Source organism: Canis lupus, chromosome 1 (assembly GCF_003254725.2).
Source record: "Canis lupus dingo isolate Sandy chromosome 1, ASM325472v2, whole genome shotgun sequence".
Taxonomy (NCBI): domain Eukaryota; kingdom Metazoa; phylum Chordata; class Mammalia; order Carnivora; family Canidae; genus Canis; species Canis lupus.
In genome coordinates this window covers 58501249-58523535 of record NC_064243.1, presented here as the reverse complement: position 1 = coordinate 58523535, position 22287 = coordinate 58501249, and the positions used below count along the sequence as shown (strand labels likewise).

The 22287-nt window shown below is 34.5% G+C and overlaps 1 protein-coding gene and 1 long non-coding RNA gene across 3 annotated transcripts in view; one reads left to right on the top strand and one right to left on the bottom strand.

Moving 5' to 3' along the window:
* CEP85L (centrosomal protein 85 like) overlaps positions 1–22287 on the top strand; it is a 151535-nt gene that overhangs the window by 122753 nt on the left and 6495 nt on the right. For both annotated transcript variants that reach the window (XM_025422855.3, XM_025422856.3), the window contains exons 9-12: positions 2676–2793; positions 3310–3360; positions 17464–17571; positions 18913–19144. In XM_025422855.3, coding sequence (XP_025278640.1) covers positions 2676–2793; positions 3310–3360; positions 17464–17571; positions 18913–19144 — 509 coding nt within the window. The remainder of the gene's footprint in view (positions 1–2675; positions 2794–3309; positions 3361–17463; positions 17572–18912; positions 19145–22287) is intronic.
* LOC112644481 (uncharacterized) lies at positions 1796–21089 on the bottom strand. Its single transcript, XR_003126401.3, has 3 exons — positions 20937–21089; positions 6361–6504; positions 1796–2763 (listed from the first exon to the last, which is right to left on the bottom strand). It is a non-coding gene; the product is annotated as an uncharacterized LOC112644481 (long non-coding RNA).

Sequence of the window (22287 nt, the reverse complement as noted above, 5' to 3'; positions counted from 1 at the left end):
TCTACATGTACTCTCCGTTTTATAGAACTTAACCTTAATAGATGATCAACTAAAAATAGATAAAACTGACTCTCCAGAGGTATAAGACAATAAAGCAACAAAACTAAATTTAAGAAATACACTCTTCGTGCTTTTACCAATTCTGTGAAACTCTAATCAAAATCCATCTGATAATTCCATGTTAATATTGCTTTACTACTTTGAAAGTGTTAATTATGCCTGGTCTACTTTGTTCCTTAGATTTCAGTGCAGAAAACCTCTGATTCTGGGACAATTCAGTCTTCAGTGTTTCTAATCTCAGCTACAAAAAGTTCATATATTTTTAATTTTACCTATATTTTCGCCCTATATTCTGCTTTTTTGTTCTTTAATTTTCCTTTCTATAACTCTATATTTTATATTCTATCCTCTAGTCTCAAAACAGCTTCTGACCTTTATTTTTTCTACCATATATTTTTTTTTCCACCTTAGAGAAAATGAGAAGAGGTAATATATCTATCTGTTCTGTTTTATAGGGCATTTCGATCACAAACTCAAACTACGTCATTTAATGAATAGAATTAGGAACACTTGAAAATAATTTGAATGTTTTGCTCCATTGTGTGGAGTATATTTAATATATTATACCTTCTCTTTTATTTAGATTTTCTTTTTTATTAGGTTTTTAGATAACATTGAGCCTAGTACTATTGATTAGAAAGACTTAGTAGAGTGTGTTTCAGAATGCATGTTCCATTTCTTTATCTCAGTACTCTCTGAGATAATAGCATCCCAGAAAATGTCTCTTGATTTCAAATAGATATAAAGGACCAAAGGAGGTCTTTCTGTGATTATTCTGTACTTGTGTGGTTCTGGTGTCACTTGTCTGTGTAGATTGGGGTGTTATTTCAGTTTCCTCAGCCATATGATAAAGTTTTCCTTGGTTCCAGAAGAACTTCAGATGTATATGTGACTATGAATTAGATCATTACATTTATCTGTGCCTATATAATATTTCTAAGTTAACTGCTTTTATATACATATATATATGAACTTATGCTTTTATATATATTTTATATATAACTGCTTATGTAAGTTATATAAGTATATATGAACTTCAGCTTTTTAAAAAGCAAATAATAGGGGATCCCTGGGTGGCTCAGTGGTTTAGTGCCTGCCTTCAGCCCAGGGCATGATTCTGCAATCCCAGGATCGAGTCCCACTTTGGGCTCCCTGCATGGAGCCTGCTTCTCCCTCTGCCTGTATCTCTGCCCTCCCCCCCCCCCAGCCCCCGTGTGTCTCATGAATAAATACATAAAATTTTTTTAAAAAGCAGATAATATGTTTTCCATTAGAATTGAAAATGTAAGTAAAATATGTGGATGGGGTCCCTGGTAATACAATAGTGGTACCTTTGCTACTCAAGAGATTTATTATTTTTTTAAGTGAGCATGCTTCATAAATAAGAGTGTGTACATGAAAGAAGACTTGTTTGGTAGTTTTTCATGACAGAGTACATTGTTCTCATAGCTGGTTCATTATTTTTTTCAAAAAGATTTTAATGGTTTTAATGTAATTAATTTCTCTTGGAATTTTATTTACTACACAGTAGTGTCTTGACACTGAATTGAAGGAAAAAAACTTATTCTGAAATAGAAATAATGTATTTTTCACTTTTAGACTGAAAAAGCAAATACTTTTATGACAAGTAAAAATATATTACAAAGCAGTACACTGCATTCATAATACATAAAAAACTTCTCCGGTGAGAAGTTTTATTTATTAACATACTGGAATCCCTTATTGTACCATGTAAGGCTATCCGTTCTTATCCAGAATTTAGATATGGCTTTTCTTTGACTTCTTTTTTTTTTTATATTTTTTATTTTTATTTTTTTGAAGAGAGAGAAAGCACAGGAAAGCCATAATACTTGGAAGAAAAATAATGGAAATAACAAACCTCAAACTATAAAAAATCTGTTTCTTTTAGTATTCTACAGCTCTTGAATATGATTATAAGCTCGAGTAGAACTCTTCCTAGGTGTCTTTCTGTTTTGATTTTGGTTGTTACTGTTAATGGTGTAGTTCCTTTTAAGAAAACCATGACTATTCTTAATGTACCAGAAGGGCTTCCTTTTGTTGTTTCTTCTTCTGCCCACAACTCTGTGCCATGAATAGCATGTGAAACTATTAGGCCAACTAGTAAATAGATGGCTGCTCTTACTAATAAAGGAGAAATGTAATTCTACAGCTATCCTTATAAACAGACTTTTGCTGAGCTCAAAATGAAGGTAAAAGACATGTTTCCATATTCTTAGGCCCCCTAACACAGTAATTGTAATCAAGGAACTTTGCTTTTGGGAGAGAGGGAAAGAAACAGGATTTAGATTGCAGAGCTCAGATTAGGGTCATGAGGAACTTCATTAGGGCCTAATGAATTAGTCACACACTAAGAATTATTGATTCTGATCTCAAATCTGCCATTTCTGAAAAGTTGATCAGCTTCATTATATTTCTTACTTGTATGAAATATAGGTACTCAGGCATATTCATATATAGGCTGTAGGTCTTGATTTTTGCTTGATTAAAAAATATTACCGACCCTAAGAGGAGACTTCATTCATGTTGAAGTTATCTACCAGAATCAGCATACAGAGTGGATTTTCTTTATGTAATTGTCTTTCTAAAACCTACAGCTTGCAGCAAAAAGTAGAAAGATGCCTTGAAGATGGAATACGCCTTCCCATGTTAGATGCAAAACAGCTTCAGAATGAAAATGATAACCTGAGAGAACAAAATGAGAATGCTAGTAAGGTCAGTTCATGTCTTTGATGATAAATGTGAAATCTGTATTATGTTGGATATGTGTGTATAGATACGTAAGTTGTAGCTATTATTTTATATTTTTGCTAATAGCTTTAATCTTTTTATTTGAAAAGAAAATGACAATTTAAGTAAATTTAAATAATTTAAATTTCTGTAAAAGCCAAACTAAGGAAATTATATTACTTCTTAGCAAAACAAAAGGCTATCTTTTCTTTCCTAAATTATTCAATGTCTGCTTCAAAGTTATTTTTATAAATTGCATAGAGTTTTGCCCAAAACTAGAGGAAGACTTTTGCAGTTTTATGTATATGTGAGCCAAGTCATATGTCTATTTAAAGGATACTTGGTATGAATACTTTTGTAACAAAACAAAAAAAAAAAACACTCTGATTTTTAAAACATAAATTTATTATTTTCTATACTTTTGTTTTCTTGAAATATTGGTACTTTTAAAAAGCAATGGAAAAAATTTTGATTCACACTGATATATTTCCTGTGTTTTAGATAATAGACAGCCAACAAGATGAGATTGAAAGAATGATTTTAGAAATTCAGGTAAGGAATGTTTTGTGCATATTTTAATTTAGCTGTATGCTGACTTACTCTTAATAGCTATATAACCTAAACAATACCAAAGCATATATGTATTTATATGAAAAGATTAATAGCACTTGATGTGAAGTTACAAATTCTTTAATACTAATCTTTCACTTTTTTAGAATGAAAATGCTATTTGGTAGATCAGTGTTTCAAAAAAGGGATGCCTGGGTGGTTTAGCAGTTGAGCTTCTGCCTTTGGTTCAGGGCATGATCCCAGGTTCAGGGATCGAGTCCCACATCAGGCTCCCTGTGAGGATTCTGCTTCTCCCTCTGCTTATGTCTCTGCCTCTCTCTCTCATGTCTCATGAATAAATAAAATCTTTAAAAATTTTTCAAAAAATCTTGAAGAATACTCTTTTCTTTACTTAGCTTGTTTTTAACTAGATGTAGTCTACTACTGAGAACACATTTGGTTAAGGTCATCAGTGATCTACTATTAAAGACAGTGAACTGTTTTTAGTCCATTGTGACTAGCCAACACTTCTCTTCCTCCTAATTATTCTATATATGTTATTCTTTGTATATTATCCAAGTATAATATGCTGTTTACATATTTGTGGTTTTTTTTTTTTTTTTACATATTTGTGTTTTATTTCCTGCTTAGTCTCTTAAGAGGAGAGACTATGGTAGATCATATGCATATCTAGAACTTAGAGTGTCTGACTCATAAATGCACAACCACAATTTGTGGATTAAATGTGTTTTCATTTTTTTATTAATTTGCCAGATACTTACTGAGCATCTGCATGTGTGCCAGGCACTATTTTTGGCACTGGGAATTCATCAGTGAACAAAGCAAGTCTTTAGCCATTCTAGTGGGGTGAGATGTACAAAATGAAAATAAAATGTCAAAGAATAATACAGACTATTTAAAAAGTAGGCTAGAGAGCAATGACAGTGCTGCATTAGATACAGTGGTCATGAAGTTCTTCCTGAAAAAGTAACATTTGAACAGAGATCTGGATGAAGATAACCAAGGGAAGCGCATTCTAGGCAGAGAGAGCCACCAATGCCCTGAAGGTGCCTGGTGTACTCAAGACCAGCAAGAAGACTACCAGTCTAAAGTGCAGGATTGTGAAGTAGAGTGGTGAAAGGTGATGATGGAAAGTAGCCCAGGGCTAGATCACATAGGGGTAGATGTCTTTGTATTTTATTCTGTGTATGATGGAAAGCCATTGGACATATTTTGCTGAATAATTTTATTTTTATACCTTCTATTTCTTTACTTCTTAATAATGGAAGTAAAAAATAAAAAGATAAATAGCTTAAGTGTCAGAATTATAGACAGTCTTCACTTTGTCTTTTGGCCATATTAAGTGATTTATCATTTTAATTAAACACTAGACCAGTTCAGCAAGTGTGTGGGTCTGCTATATTGTTTCACACAGATTATACTCTGTAATCTGTAGTCCTGTAGACGTAACTTCAGTTGTTCTACAAGCCATTTGAATCACAAAATGGTTAAGTTCCCTCAGCCATTATTAACTGATTTATTATAGACCATAATAAAAGGAATTTATATTTCACTTGGTAACATTTTCTGAAAAAATCATTCAAATAAAAGTTAATCTCAATCCAAATTAAGGACAATCAGTATTTTCCTTTGGCACTGAAATTTTGGGTGGATAAGACTTGTAAGGTAGTATTAATTTATCACATACTGTCTGTATTAATTGAAATGTGCTCTTTTCTTATTTATGGTGGCATCTTAATACAATTTACTCTTACACACCAACCATGTCTTTTAGTCACACTTGAATATGTCATGACCATAGATAAATATGTACAAGAATATGTAATTTATATGCCATTCTATTCTTTGATCTTAAAATGCTTGAGTAGACATTTCAAATTAAAATTTCAAATTAAAATCATTAATGCTATTGTCTTATGTTTTGAAGCAATGGGTCTCTTAAGTCATTCTGACCCATCTATCTAAGTATACATCTAGTATATAGTTTGCTAACAGCAGATAGCAAATGTTGATAACTGGCCAACTTAGGTATATTTATCAAGATATTATTTGAATAGAAAATTATGGATGGAGACAAATATGCCTAAAATAAGAAAATTTTTTGCTTAATGTTCATTGTTAAAACCTTTTATTTTTCTGGCCTTTCACAATTTAAAAAGCTAGATTTTTTATTTGGTCATTTGTGAAGAATATGAAATATGAGTACTCTGTAAACATCTGAAAATATTGCCTATTCTAAAAAAAGCGGATACTAATTATTTCCCTAGCATTGGAAACCACAGAGAATCCTAAAGAGAACACTTTGGGTTGAAAAGCATTCTTGTTGCTTTGTACTATAGTTAATGGGCTTAATATCAAGTTGATGCACATAATAGAGCAGTTCCCTTCAATTGCTAATTATTTAAAGTACCTAGTTTTTTCATAAGGAATGGCCAGCCTTCCTCAACTATACAGATTATGATGGCCTTTCTATGTGTTGTAGGTTCAAATTCCTTTGCATAGCCAAAACAACACAAAATACCTTATAATGAGTGATAGCAGAGAGCTTTCCACTCTTTGTCACATGAAAAGAATGATTTTAGATATCAGTACAAAAGTATCGAATTTATTAAAATTTCACTGCTATTCCAGTTTGCATGTTCTTTGCTCCTCTACAGTACCAGAAAGTTGTTCCATTTTAGAAAGTTTAACAGAACAAACATAGTATTATTAGAATTATCACTGCTTCTTTATGTGCCTGCAAACTATTGAGAAGACCAGATTTGTCCAAAGTTCATTTGGTTGACTTTTGGAGTATTGCGTTGCCCTGGGTATAAGGAGGTTATTATTCCTAGTTTAAATTTTATGGCATAAGTAAAACAATCCCTTGCCATGTCCAATTTATAGGAGATAAAAATAAGGCATTGTTCCAGAGTGAAAATGCTATATTTAAAATACCTGTGGTTTACTACCCTTGTAAACAGAAGTCAAATCAATACATACCCAATTTAGGTCAGGGGCAGATTTGTTGGTTTACAACTTTGAAAGTTGAAGAGTCTTCTACTTGTTATGTTCTATTTGTTGTTGAATATAGAAAAGTAGTACTTCATGTAAAAGTATACACTGATTTTGAAATTGAGTTCAGTGCTAAAAAAAAAAAACAGATTTATCTACTATTTTGTTCACCTGACAAGATGATATTATTAACTGGCATGAATAATTTGTTTGTTCATTGATCCTTTAGAAATAATGCCTTTGTTTACATTTATGAAACCAGTATAGCTAAACTAGCTGCTGCTTCTACAGGTTTTTCTTCTGTCAACATATAATATAAAAAGACATTTTGCTATAGAATATTTCCCATCATTTACATAAATGTGACTTCAATCAGAATGTGAATGAGTTCTTCATTTGCATTGCCTTCCTTCCTATTTATTTCTTAAATGCATATTTCAGCTACCTAATGCTGTTTCCAGTGAGCTGTTATCATTGTATGTAACCATTATAAGCTTTTGACAGAGGAGATACAGAGTAAAAAAGTTTATTAGGTGCACTCACTTTCCCTAACGTATTAAAATTGTTTCCTTATTGAAAGAACTTTTGCATTTAAATGGCTTTTATAAGTTGACATCAGCAAATGATCATAATGTCATAAAATACACAATGATGCTGAAATGTCACTAAGACTGTTCGCTTTTAAAGACATGATTTGAGACTTTCTATCTCAAAACTTAGCAATCTATTCTATTTATAATACTCCAAGAGTGTTTTAAGATTTGATTCCAATTTTGATCAAGTGTCTCTTAAAGCCTTCATCCAGCAGGTTTTCTCTGTAGAATAGTGGGAAAATGAAACATAAGCCAGCAGAATGTCTTATAAGTAAAATTTAACTTTTCTTTAACCTAAATAAATTGATTTAAACAATTTCTCCACGCAGTTCATCCTTAGCCTGGAAGTATCCTCATTCTGGAGCCATTAGGAAGTGTCATGTCCTCAGGGGGCTTATTCACCAAAAGTGGGAATTGACTGGGAAGACTTAAAGATTAAAGAGAAAAAAAGGGGAAAGGGATACTTCTGAGAAACCTGGATGAATTCATAATATATTTAAATTGTTTTACATTGTGCTGATTTTTAAATAACAGCTTTATTGAGATATAATTCACATACCCTGCAATTTACCCATTTAAAAGTGTACGATTCAGTAAGTTTTAGTATGCTCAGATAAATGGAACTAAGACCACAGTCAGTTCTGGAACCTTTTTATCACCTCATAAACCCCTTACCCTTTAGCTATAGCACTTCCTTAAAACCTGTTCTCTCCCCCGTCTGTAAGCAATTACTAATCTACTTCTTGTCTCTACACATTTGCCTATTCTAGACATCTCATATAAATGTAGTATGTGGTCTTTTGTGACTGTTTTCTTGACCACACCAACAGCTCCATTAATTGCCAGCTGATTAATCTGTTGCTTTCAATGATGCCCTGTGGTATAAACTGCTTCACAGACTGATGTGTTGTGGTTTCTCTGAAGGAAAAACTCCTTAGGTTAATATTTAAGATTTTTTTTTTCCAGTTCCCAAGAGTACTTTTCTTGGGAATCTCTTTCACTTTTTCTTTCTAGGAATCTAGCCAGCCAGTAGTTTAGCCTGTACCTTCAATGAATCTAACTTTCTTCATGACTGCTTTTTTCACAACCTCTACTGTTTTACTTTTTTTTTATAAAGTATACATTTATTTAAAATTTTTATTTAAATTCAATTTAATTAACATATGTTAGTTCCAGAGGTAGAGAAGCCATCAGTCTTATATAATGCCCCATGTTCATTATATCATGTGCCCTCCTTAATGTCCATCACCTAGTTACCCCATCCTCCCAATCCCCTCCTCTCCAGAAACCTTCATTTTGTTTCCTGTGATTAAGAGTTTCTTATAGTTTGTCTCCCTCTGATTTCATCTTGGTTTATTTTTTCTTCTCTTCCCTATGATCCTCTGTTTTGTTTCTTAAGTTCCACATATGCAATCCCATTATAACTTTCTCTGTGTGACTTATTTCTCTTAGCATAATATCCTCTAGTTTCATCCACATTGCAAATGGCAATATTTTATTCATTTTGATGGCTGAGGTAGTACTCCACTGTCTATCTATATCTCTCTCTATATATTTACCACATCTTTTCTATCCATTCATCTGTTGGTGGACATCTGGGCCCTTTCCATAGTTTGGCTATTTTGGACATTGCTGCTATAAGCATTGGGTTGCAGGTACCCCTTCGGATCACTACATTTGTATCTTTGGAGTAAATCCCTAGTAGTGCAATTGCTGGGTTTTAGGGTAGTTCTATTTTCAACTTTTTGAGGAACCTCCATACTGTTTTCCAGAGTGGCTGCACCAGCTTGCATTCCCACCAGCAGTGTAAGAGGGCTCCCCTTTCTCTGCATCCTCACCAACGTTTGTTGTTTCCTGTCTTGTTATTTTAGCCACTTTGACTGATGTGAGGTGGTATCTCATTGTGGTTTTGATTTGCATTTCCTTGATGCCAAGTGATGCTGACCATCTTTTCATGTGTCTGTTGGCCATTTGTATGTCTTTGGAGAAATCTCTATTCATGTCTTCTGCCCATTTCTTGAGTAGATTATTTGTTCTTTGGGTTTTAAATTTGATAAGTTTTTAATAGATTTTGGATAGCCCTTTATCTGATGAGAGATTTGCAGATATCTTCTCCCATTCTGTCGATTGCCTTTGGGTTTTGTCCACTGTTTCCTTTGCTGTGCAAAAGCTTTTTATCTTGTGAAGTCCCAGTGGTTCATTTTTGCTTTTGTTTCTCTTGCCATTGGAGACATGTCTAGCAAGAAGTTGCTGCAGCTGAAGTCGAGGTTGCTGCCTGTGTTCTCTAGGATTTTGATGGATTCCTGTCTTACATTTAGGTCTTTCATCCATTTTGATTTTATTTTTGTATATGATGTAAGAAAGTGGTCCAGTTTCATTCCTCTACATGTAGCTGTCCAATTTTCCCAGTACTATTTGTTAAAGAGACTTTCTTCCTTTAGATATTCTTTCCTGCTTTGTCAAAGATTAGTTGACCATAGAGTTGAGGGTCCATTTCTGGATTCTCTATTCTGTTCCGTTGATCTTTGTGTCTGTTTTCGTGCTGGTGCCACACTGTCTTGATGATTACAGCTCTGTAATAGAGCTTGAAGTCCGGACCTGGGATACCACCAGATTTGGCTTTCTTTTTCCACATTGCTTTGGCTATTCGGGGTCTTTCTGGTTCCATACCAATTTTAGGATTGTTTGTTCCAGCTCTGTGAAAAATGTTGATGGTCTTTTGATAGACCTCTATTGCTTTTGAGAGTACCATAAGGCTTGAACTTCAGTCTATTGCAGATGAATTCAGTTCCTTTAGAGAGACATCTAGAGCTTCTGTTCTGTGACTTGCTTCTCCCGGGGCAAAATCTTTGAGCCAGGTCAGTGCAGGTAGGAACAGTCTCAGACTCCTGAGTGACTCTCTGGAAAGTAAACATTCAGTGGAAGGAGAGTGGCCAGTGGCTCTAGATCTTGGCTTGCTTCTCCCCATGTGGAACCCCTACCACAGAAGCCAAGGCAAGGGCTGTCAGGTCCCCAGTAGTCTCTGTCGTGCTGTACCCAAGGTAAAGCCTCCATCCCACGAAGGGGCCTAGGTAGAAGGGGGCTCCATCTTTTGGCTGTCCTTGCCTGAAACATAGACTCAGGTGCAGGGTAGCTGAGGGCAGGATGAAAAATGCTGGTGTCCTGCCCTTCCTGGGAAGATAGCTTTACAACTGGGAGCTGGGGGGAGAGGGAGCCCTGTGTTATTGGTTGTCCCAGTGTGAAGTGGAATCTTCATCTTACTGAGCTATGAGAGTGTAAAGATGGAGTGGATTTTGTTTCAAATACTTTGCTGTTCTTACTTTTAGTAGATTTTCTTGAATAGATGTTTATTCATTTTCTATTTACTCTTAGGACCATTTATGGAAACTTTAAATGTGCTCTTCTATAATTTTCACTAAGGAGTGAGTCTGAGAGGCTCCTCATGCTGTCTTGCTGGAGACAGAATTCTCAGGCAGATTTGTTTTTAAAATTGTATCAGGTAGTAAGGTGATAGTTAATGTAAAGGAATTTATGCTGTACAGTGTTTCAGATTATTACAAACAGAAACATAAAAAATAGCAATTTTTATGGTGTTTACATATTATTTTTTAATCTTAGTTTTTACAGATATTTTGAAATTCTTTTTATTAATATGCAGAAAGGAGGAAAAGGGATTTAATATTTCTCCACACTTCGGCTAAAGTGAGAAATGGAGCTCCTGTTAAGTGCAGAGGTATTACTGATGATGCTGTTGATGATGATATTACATGTTACAGGAGCTGTGCTTTCTGATAATATTATTTCTAAATCTCAATAGTAAGCTTACAAGGTAGGATAGTGTCTTTTTATATATGAAGTAGCCAAGAGTTAAAAAGAGGTGCCTAAGGTCTCAGCTCAGATTCTAATTTATGTCTGACCTCATAGTTTGTGCCCTTGGCATTGCTTCTAGCTGCTTCAAAGTGAAAAATCCCGAGAGGCAAAAATGCATCAGAGGAGTGGTAGTCTGATTTCTTCCTTGTATAAGCCTTAGGGGAAAGATTTGTTTTTAAGTGTCTTCTCCCAGGGTGAAAGGTACTTAAACGGAAGCATGTCAGAAAACTAGTCTTATGGAAAGCACTTTGTATTCTGTTGCCTAGAAGTAGAATTTGGAAATATTGTCTCCAAAGTGAAATTTTTTAGTACATTACACTCTACAGAACGGTAGTATTATTAGCTCCTTTTGATTAAATAAAATGCCTGGTTTTGTTTTCTGATACATTTAAGAGTTTTGTACTGCACTAGGCTCCAGTCCAGCACTTAGCACAGTGCTTTGTGTATAAAAGATGCCCAGTAACTATTTTTGAATGAATGAACTTAATCTTTTACTTAAAAACTAAATTAGGTTTTAGTTACTTTTACATTCAGTAATCATTAACTGAGTTTCTACCATGGGCCAGGAACTGTTTGGGGGGATAACTAGTGAACAAAACAGACCAAAAACCTTTGCCCACAATGCTGAATTTGGAATGGGCTCTTAATATATTTCCAGCTTTTTTTTTTTGAAGATTTTATTTATTCATGAGAGACACAGAAAAAGAGACAGAGACATAGGCAGAGGGAGAAGCAGGCTCCCTGCAGGGAGCCCGATGTGGAACTCTATCTCCATACCCTTGGATCACGCCCTGAGCCTAAGGCAGACGCTCAACCGCTGAGCCATCCAGATGTCCCTTTTCCTAGCTTTATTGAAGTACAGTTGACAAAATTGTAAGATATTTAATATTTTGTACCAGGTAAAAGTCATTTAGGCTTTTTTTAGCCTAAGCAAAAATAGTAGGATCTACTGTGTTATAAGAATGCAGAGATACTGTAGAACTAATGAGTGGGTATAAAACCTGGCTTCAAGAAGGAAGAAGCTTAAAAAAAAAAGAAAGAAGAGGCTTTGTTGCTTCTCTCATTGCAGTGTTTCATTCTGTTCTCTGCAGACCGACTTCCTTTAATCTTTATTTCACATGACAGAGTATAGCTGCCCCATAGCCCCTAAGCTCTATAGTTCATTTCCAGGCAGGCATGCAGAGAGAAACTCAGACTTTGGGTCCCAGTTCCTCAGGTTTGGTCTAGGGTTCACTGAGCCCAGTCCAGTGAGCTGTGCCCCAAGAGGTGCAAAATTCTTGCAGGTATGACTACTTATGACTCATGGGATTTGTGAATAGGCGCACACTGCAAATGTCTGCATTGCACACTGCATAATTTTCACAATACTTTACAAAGTTGGAAATTCTTTCTGATGAATTTGGAACCCCGAAAGGTTGAATAACATACCCATGGTTACACAGCATGTAAGATTGTAAGATGCAGACACAGAACCTTGTTTTATCTAATTACAAAATCTTACACTATTACCATTAACTCTATATATTTGTTTTTACCTGTTAACTTATTTTTTATTGAGATATAATTGATGAAATGGGGTTCCAGTGTATGACCTAATGATTTGATATTTTATATATTGTGAAATGGTCACAATAAGTCTAGTTTATATCCATCGCTACACAGTTACAGCTTTTTTTCTTGTGAACTTTTAAGATCTACTCTTTTAGGAATTTTCAGATACGCGATACAGTATTGAACTCTAGACACCATGCTGGATAGTACATCCCCAGGGCTTATTTTATAACTGGAAGTTTATACCTTTTGACCCCCTTCACTCATCCATCCCTCCACCACCCACCCACCTCCAGCAACCACTAATATATTCTCTGTTGTCTCTGAGGGGTTTTTGGTTTTGTGTTTGTTTTTTTTATTTCGCGGGTAAGTGAGATCACATGGTATTAGCCTTTCTCTGTCTCACTTAGCATAATGCCCTCAGGGTCCATCCACAGTGTTGCACATTGTAAGATTTCTTCCTTTTGTATTGCTTCGTATTATTCCATTGGGTCTCGTTGAGTTAATTGTATTTGAAACTCTTGGTATCCCAGATCTTCACGTCTGCTACCTTCCCCACATTAGGGAAAATTTCAGCCATTGTTTCTTCAGATAAGTTTTCTGCCCCTTTCTTGCTCTTCTCCTTCTGGGACCCCTATAATGCAAATATTGATTTATTCTTGGTATTGTCCTTTAGTCCTTTTAGCCATCTTCATTCTTTTACTTTTTGCTGCTCTGATTGAATGAAATCTGCCCGGTCTTTGAGTTCACTGATCCTTTCTTCTGCTTCACCTAGTCTGCTATAGAACCTATCTATTATATTTTTCAGTTCATTTATTATATACTCTGCAGCTCTGTGATTTCTACTTGGCACTTTCTTATATTTTCTATTTGTTGAAATTCTCACTTTGTTCATACATTGTTTTGCTGACCTTGGTGAGCATCATTATGACTGATAATTTGAACTCACTTGTCTCTTTCATTAAGGTCTTTTTTTTTTTTTTTTTTTGAGACTATTTCTTTTAGAACACATTCCTCTATTTCTTAACTTTTGTTCACTCTCTGTGTTTGTTTCTATGCATTAGATAACACCCCCCCCTCCCAGTCTTAAAGGTGTGGCCTCATGTAGGAGATGAACTTTAACTACTTTTTAAAAATTAGTTACCTGGAAATTTTTAAAAATTTCACTAAATTTCATTTAAAGAATCTCTTCCCCCCTCCACCACAAAACAGTGTATTCCCCCATTGTTAATGCTTTCTAGATGCCACTATTACCTTACCTGTTAAGTATGCAAGTTCTTGATTGCAATTTCTAATGCTAGTACCACTAGTATCTTACCTTTTATTAAAGTTACATATACTGTTTCAAGAATAGTGTATTTATATTAATAGAATCATAACAGTATGAAACCTTTAACTGTTCTCAGTAATAAATTCAAAGTGATTGACTTACCTTATTTCTAGATCATTGAAGTATGTACAATAAAATTTTAGCCAAAAAAAATCAACTTTCTTTTTAATATTTTTTCTTATTGTTCCCTTGTTTGATTTATTTAAGTAGACACAATAAATTTAACACCTGTTGCACAAATCCTATTATAATAAAGATACAGTCAGGTTAGTAGTCTTGTATATAAAAGTTAGACAAAATACCTTATTAGAAATTCTTCTGTCTTATAATTTAGGGGATAAGTTTAAGTTCATTTGTGATATTTAAGTTTAAGACATGTAAAATGTTTTCAAAAAACCATATGTCAAAAAAGGGGGGTTGTTTTTTCCTTAGAATTCTCTACCAATTTGTCCTAGTGATCTTACGCAGTCTTCTGGTTTTACATATAATGTATGTGCTCACTACTCCCTATTCTTCCAGCTCGTAATTCTCCCGACCTTACAACTTGTATATCCAGCTGCCTACTCAACAACACCACTTGACATATCAGACATAATATGTCCAAATTTAATTTCTTATCCTCTCCAAATAGAAAATAGTAAAATCTGCTCTATCCTCCCGTTTTCCTTCTTTATTAATGACAACTCTCTCCTTCCATTTGCTCAGTCCAGAAGTGTTAGGCTTATCCTTGACTCCTCTTCTACCTCACATTTTTGAACAAATCTTACTACCTTCAAAATGTATTTGGCATCTGACTTCTCCTGACTTCTGTTGTGTTTCTACCCTGGTCCATCCCATCTTCATTATTTCTATGGATGATTTCTGCTTGCTGCCACCCTTACTTGCCTGTGGTCTGTTCTCATCAGCCTGACCTAGCAGACAAAACCAGATCACGTCTCTTCTCAGAACCTTTCACTGCTTCCTTGTTTTTTCTAAAGTCAAAATCAAAAGTTTTTACACTGGCTCATGAGGCCTTCCACAATCTGTTCTCTATACCGCCCGCCTTCTCTGACTTCATCTTTTACTATTTTCTGCCACCCTGGCTCTCTTGCTTTTTCTCAAACACAGAAGACACCATCTGCCTCAGAACCTTTGCATTGACTGAAACACTTTGTAGATATCTTATGAGATAGAATCTTTCACCTCCTTCAAGCCATTGCTCAAATGTCACCTCTTTCCATGAGCCTATACTCTACCCTATTTGAGATCTCAGCCTCCTCTCCCTTACAATGCTCTACTTGTTCTCCAAAGAGCTAGTCACATTCTAATATACAACACTGTGTAAATTACATATCTGTTATATTTCTTTGATCTTTTACCTCCCGATAAAGGTTATGAAAGGGCCAGCAGTTTTGACTTTTTTTCACTGATGCATCTTCCAGTGCACAGACTGTCCTTGGCTCTAATTTTTGCTTGATGAATAATTACATGAAAGGATATTTTTATGAAAATCTTGGATGGTGTGTGTATGCATGAGCACATGCATGTGCATGTATGGGGAGTTGTGTGTGTTTATATAGTAAAATAAGTTAATGTAAGTTTTTAATCAAAATATTTTCTCTTAAATTGGGTTTGTGAAGTATATAATTGTTGGCTAAGGCACATCTGTCTTTCATGTGAGCTACTTTCTATATAGGGCAAAAGAGCAATTTCTAGATACTTAGATCAAAGCATCAAATGTTTTTAAAACCATTTTTTAACTTCAAGAATGATTGTGATGAATCTCTAGGTTAGTGGAATTTTTAAAAAACATGATTATTAACTGGAAATTTAAAAGCTATTGTGGACATTTGAAAATTAAATTTTTAATTTTAGTAATCCCATTCTAAGCTTTGAAATTTTTCTTTCTCTTTTTTCCTTAAACTTTACACATATGCTTTTTCATACAATTTATAATAAAATAATCTTTTAGGTGGAATGTTGTGTCAGACACCTATGGTACTCATACTTTCATATTTATTCTAGAAATTGTATAGCATGTGGTACTTTTAGGATAAACTTACCCATGAACTCCTTCACCTATTTAAAGGACTATTTCATAAGTACTCTTGTACCCAACCAACATAACATCTTAAGCTCGATATATTTCCCAAATGCCAAATTAAATTTTTTTCTTATGACAAACAGCACTACTGCCAAACATGTCTGATTTATTCTGATGGAGAAAATTGCCTGTTTCTTCACTGATTTAAATTTAGTCTTATATGTGAACATTTGCTAGCTAATTATTAGTCACACTCAGTATGACTCTGGTTTGGTAAAATATAGAACAGTAGAATTTTCTAAAGAATTATATTACAGCATTGTGAAATACTTCTCTTGGGGTTAGTTTTCATTGTTAAAATGTTAGATTTAGAGTAGTTTATCTGTGATTCCTTTCTTCTACAGTTCTAATAAACAGTCACAAATCTTAAGAGAATTAAGGATGAATTTTGGATTCCAGTCAAATAATCATGTTATGCTAGTACACATAGATCTTCAACTAGATAAATAAACCCCCATATATCCTTTAGTCAAATAGGTTTTGATTCATTCACATTCAGTTAAAAAAGAATTTCAGAATCCAGAAATATACTCAGAAAGCCCGTGTGACTTTGTGCTATGAGATTACACTTTATGGAATATAAAGTATTCCCTGGAAGGAAATATACTTGTAGAGCTTAGTTCATTTATATCCAACTTGTAAGTTATTAAATGTAAAGTTTTTTTTTTTATAGAGTTTAGCAAACAAATCCAGGAGCTACAAGACTGAATATCTGTTACTGAGAAAACTGCTTTTTTATTTACAGCCTTATCTCAACCCATGGTCTCAGCTATCTTCTCTTATTCAAGCAAGAGATAATGTGAGGGGGAGAAAAACCTTCCTAGTGTATTGTGTGCTATTTAGATAGCATTCTGAAGTACTTTCAGAATTGAGACTAAATAAATACAGTCCTGAGGGAGAAATAAATGTCTTGTCATATGTTTATTGATCTTGTGGTTTCACAAAAGGAAAAAAATGTTGATTGAAATATCTAGAAATCACTGATAACTACAGTTTATGACCAGTTTTTCTTTGGATGTAGCTGAAAACCAGACTTTTGAGCTGAAATGACCCAAGTACTCTTAAAATATCCTATATATTTTAACTGCTTTGGTGCACTTAGGATTTTCTTACAATAATATCTTGTTCTGGATAATTTGTAATTTTTTAACAGTTAAGAAATTCATTTATTAAAGTCTCATAATAAATCTTTGGCCTGAATTCAACATAACTACTGCTTGGAATACCATACACTGAGAAAAGTATGTTTAACTGTGTTTCAAATAAAAGAAAATGGGGATGGTCTTATGGTCTTACTATGTTGTGTCTTATTAACCATAAAGAAAAAAAGGAGAGGTATAGATTTGCTAATATACTCCGAATGCATAAGCAAAAAATTAGTAAAATAAGAACTATTTGTTACATAAATTTAAAAGGCAACTGCTTCTGTTTAACATGTTTTACCCAGATTAGAAACTTTCATGGGAAAAGTGATTCTTGTTTTTCCCTTTCCTGCATCCACTCTAGAACAATATGAGTTGATTTAAAGGTGAAGGCTTCATCTTCCAAAGGGCAGGAAGGACAGATCTAAAGTATACAGAGCCCATCTTCCTGGTTACCTACCTAACTGCATTTTGCTTTTAGCATTAACAACATGCATTGTTTTCCAATTCTATTTATTCTAGTCTATGCAAGGGAAACTTTCTAAAGAAAAATCAACTACTCAAAAGATGATGGAAGAGCTGGAAAAGAAAGAAAGAAACCTACAGAGATTAACAAAAACATTGCTTGATGTGAGTAGAAAAAATTCAAATTGCTTTCAAAGAATGATTTAGTACTTATTTAATTTAAAGTAGATCCTTATTTTGTATATATTCATAGAACATTTTTTAGTTGAAGACTTGATTTTGATGTGCCCATTAATTAAATCCATTAGATTTCTTACACAATTATAATCAAAAGGCAAACTTTTATTTTTCTTATGTCTCAAAATCATTTCACAGACTGAACTGCAACACAGTCAAATATTATATAGAGATTTGGTCCCAAAGTAATTCAATAAAACATAAATTGAATATAAATAAAATTACCTTTGAAAATCTTAAGGAAGGTGCAATGTTGATGCTTCACCATTGGAACAGATCACACTTGTTTCACTTAATTACAAGATGGCATATTTGGCTTGCATGTAAGAACATGTTATACAAAAGATACTTGTTCGTTTTTGTTTTTGTTTTCGTTTTTTTGAACTCTCATCATGACATTTTGTCTCTAAATACCCGAGAATGCATTTCTAAAAATTAGGGACATTTCCCATAGAACCATACCACCATTGTCAAACCCAGTAAGAATAATATTCCTCAGTACTCTTTCCCAGATGCTTTTATAATGACAGTTGAAACCAGCATTTAATCAAAGACCATGAGTTGCATTTCATTTTGTCTTATAAAGTTTCTCCCTTTTTCTATGTTAGTGACTTGTTGACAAACCTGGCCCTGTTGTCTCACAGACTTATAGATTGTCAGGCCTTCTAGATTTGTCTGTTTGCTTTCTCATGGTGTCATTTATCTTGTACTCTACCCCCCCTATTTCTTATAACCTAGCAATTTTCAGAAAGAGAAGTAGATGGTGACAGTTTGGGGGATGAGGTGAAAGTAGCTTTTTATGAGTGTAAGAAACTTGGAGTTCATATTGATACTTCCAATTCAAATTTCACAATTCAGAACTGTTAGGATTTTGTTTTCTTTCTTTGATTTTATACTTGTATTTCTTTTTCACTTATGCTGAAAATTTTGATTCCTATCAACATTAACATATATACCCTTTCCTCAATATGCAACAGATACTTTCACAATAACTAAATCACTGTTGCTACTGACAGTAAGTAATGATGGATTTGTTGGCTCTTTCACATTTACCATAGGGCATGAGATGACACAGAGGAATCATTGAATCATTTCCACTATTTTAAAGTATGCTTTTTTCCCTACCGTGGGTATGCAGTTAAATTTGGTTAATGTGTATGTAATATGACTCCGCTATTTTGTTTATAAATGGGAGAAAATGTTAACTTGCATGGCTTTTGAGTACCTTTTCTCTAACAACCTGATTTTTGTTTTCTTTATTCATTGCAGAACCAAAGGCAAACAGAAGAGACCTGCTCTTTCTTGGATCAGGGCCAGGAAGCAGACCAATCCAGACAGCAGACAGTACTTACCAAATGGCCACTGTCTGATTTGAGTGTGATTGATCAACTGTTCAAGGAAATGTCCTATTGTTTGTTTGACTTGAAGGCATTGTGTAGTATTCTCAATCAGCGTGCTCAGGGCAAAGAGCCTAATCTTTCATTATTACTGGGAATCAGATGTAAGTAGCTGGTGCTTTGTCCTTACTGTATTTGCTTAGCAATTAGAAACCTGTCTCCATGAATCAGGAACCTCTTACTGCCTTTTCCCTATTTGTTTTTATCTCTTTTCTTTCCTACTTAGATTTATAAATTTCTGAATAAATCTGTAGGTATGTGAATACTTATTATTACTTCATTGCTAGAACTTACGTCATTATACTTAGAGAAGTAAACAGGGTCATATTTGATACAGACTGCCACTTGGCCGAATGCCTACAGATCTACCTACATCGATGAGCTGTGCTGACTCTATTAATATGTGACTGGAGTGGTAGTTAGATATGATTGCCTGATTACTCTTTTAAAAAGAATGATTCTATCGGCTTTCATGTGGTAATTGTGTAAGTTAATGATCCAGCCATCTGTCTCCTGGTAAAATAGTTGAAAGAAAATACTCATTTGCTTTCCTATGCAGTGTATGTTTTGTGGCAGTTGTTTAATATAAGTATCAGTATGTCACAAGAGCTAGTTTCTGTGGCCTATAGATCTCTTGCTCTTGTCATGCTTATACATTCTGCCCTTGTCCTTTTCAATATGACACCCTCATTGTTCCTCAATTCCATGTTCCTCCACATACAGCTGTAAGAGCTGCCACAGGAATACCCTAATGTCCCCTTTGTGCTGCTTTTGCAGAAACACGCATCTCTGTATGTGTTTTTTTGTTTTGTTTTGTTTTTTTAATTCATGAGAGACAGAGAGGCAGAGACATACGCAGAGGGAGGAGAAGTAGGCTCCATGCAGGGAGCCCGATGCAGGACTCAATCCAGGACTCCAGGATCGTGCCCTGGCCTGAAGGCAGGTGCTCAACCACTGAGCCACCCAGGAGTCCCTCTGTATGTGGTTCTAAATTACTATAATATTGACATGTTGGTCTCTTTAATACAGAAGAATTGCACATAAGTAAGGAGTTATGGAGTAAGACCAAAAGGCTTATGCATCTACCATGTTGTGTTGAGTAATTGCCTAATAATATGGTTAATATATGACTTGAGTGGAGACTAGTTTTATTTACAATTTCATCAAAAAAACTGTACCCTCATGATAGTTATTTTGGCAAACCAGATAATACTTTCGATGAAAGTCTATCCCTTATTAAATGAAACATGTAACTGTGCTCAGAGATGTCAGCAGAATTTTCCCTTCCACTTCATAGGTGTGTATACACATATGTGTGGTGGATATGTTAAAAACACTTTAAAGTATATTGACTTAATGAGTAATTATTAAATAAATGCTTTATATAGTCCAGGTACTAAGGTATACTATAGTACCAATAATGCAATTGAACAATTGAACACAGCCTGTGGCCCACACATAAACTACATTACTAGAGCATTGTGATAAGTATTATAACTGAGATGTGGAAGAGGAACTGGGAGCCCCAGGGGAAAATTAAATAAATGGGAAGGGCTGTGAAGGCTACATGGAGTATCTGGTGGTTGGCTTGAATCTTAGAGGTGGAGAGGTTTGGCAGGTCATGGGGCAGTTTAGTTAATAGTGATCTGGAGCAGAAAGCAAAAGCGCACACACAAAAGACTCATTCTTTTCACCATTTTAGAGGTGGTCACCCCTTCAGTTATTTTGTAAGCTTCTACATTTGTATTTTCCTGTATAGTACTTGTCACCTTTTCCAGTAATTAAATTAAGACAGCTATCCAAATGTGAATAAAAAGTTGATTCAAGAATTTTATCACATTTGCCTTCTAGTGTACACCTCTTCCAGTCTGTAAAGTTTAACCCCATAATCCTTACCTTCTATTTTGGTACTGTGAAAATTTGACCAGCTAGCTAATTGGTCAGAAACCAGTGGATTATTTTGAATGCGTCACTCATCCATTGTCCATTGACGCTGTTCACCTCACCGTTCTTTTTTAAAATGCTCTGCTCCCACGGTTTCCATGGCTTTGTTCTCTAGGTTCTGCTTCTGCCTTTATGACTGCTTAGTCTCAGTCTTCTGTGGAATTCTCTGCCATTTAAATAGTGGTGTGTCCCAGAAATCTTTTATTGTTGTTTTTTTGTTTGTTTCTTTTCTAAAACTGGATTATTTGGAGGGGTTTTATTGGTATCGAGTTGTGTAAGTTCTTCATATATTTTGGATATTAACCCCTTATCCAGTATATCATTTGCGAATATCTTCTTCCATCCTGTAGATTATCTTTTTGTTTTATTGATGGTTTTTGTTTTGCTGTGCAAAAGCTTTTCATTTTGGTATAATCCCAATAGTTTGATTTTGCTTTTGTTTCCTTTGCCTGAGAAGACACTTAAAAATGTTTCTATGGCCGATGTCAAAGAAATTACTGGCTATGTTTTCTTCCAGGAGTTTTATGATTTCAGGTCTCACATGTAGGTCTTTAACCCATTTTGAGTTTACTTTTGTGTATGGTCTAAGAAAGCAGTCCAGTTTTATGCTTCTGCATGTAGCTGTCCAATCTTCCCAACTCCATTTATTGAAGTGATTGTCTTCTCCTCATTGTATATTTTTGCTCCCATTGTCAAAGATTAATTAACCATATAAGCATAAATTTTTTTCTGGGCTCTTTGTTCTATTGATCTGTGGTTCTGTTTTGGTGCCAGTACCATACTGTTTTGATTACTACAGCTTTGTAATATATCTTGAAATCTGGGATTGTGATACTTCCACCTTTGTTGTTCTTCCTCAAGATTGTTTTTGGCTATTTGGGGTCTTTTGTGGTTCCATACAAATTTTAGGATTGTTTTATGTCATTTGTGGAAAAGGTTGGTATTTAGACAGGGATTACATTAAATCTGTAGATTGCTTTAGGTAGTTCAGACATTTTAACGATATTAGCTCTTCCAGTCCATGAGCTTGATGTATTTTTCCATTTGTTGGTGTCATCTTCAGTTTCTTTCATCTGTGTTTTATAGTTTAGGGTGTACAGGTCTTTGACCTCCTTGGTTAAATATATTCCTAGGTATTGTGTTCTTGTGGTGCCATTGTAAATGGGATTGTTCATTTTTCTTTCTGCTCTTTCACTATTAGTGTATGGAAATGCAATAGATTTCTTTATATATCTATAATTTTGTATCCTATGACTTTACAGAATTCATTTATCAGTTCTTTGGTAGTCTTTAGGGTTTTCTG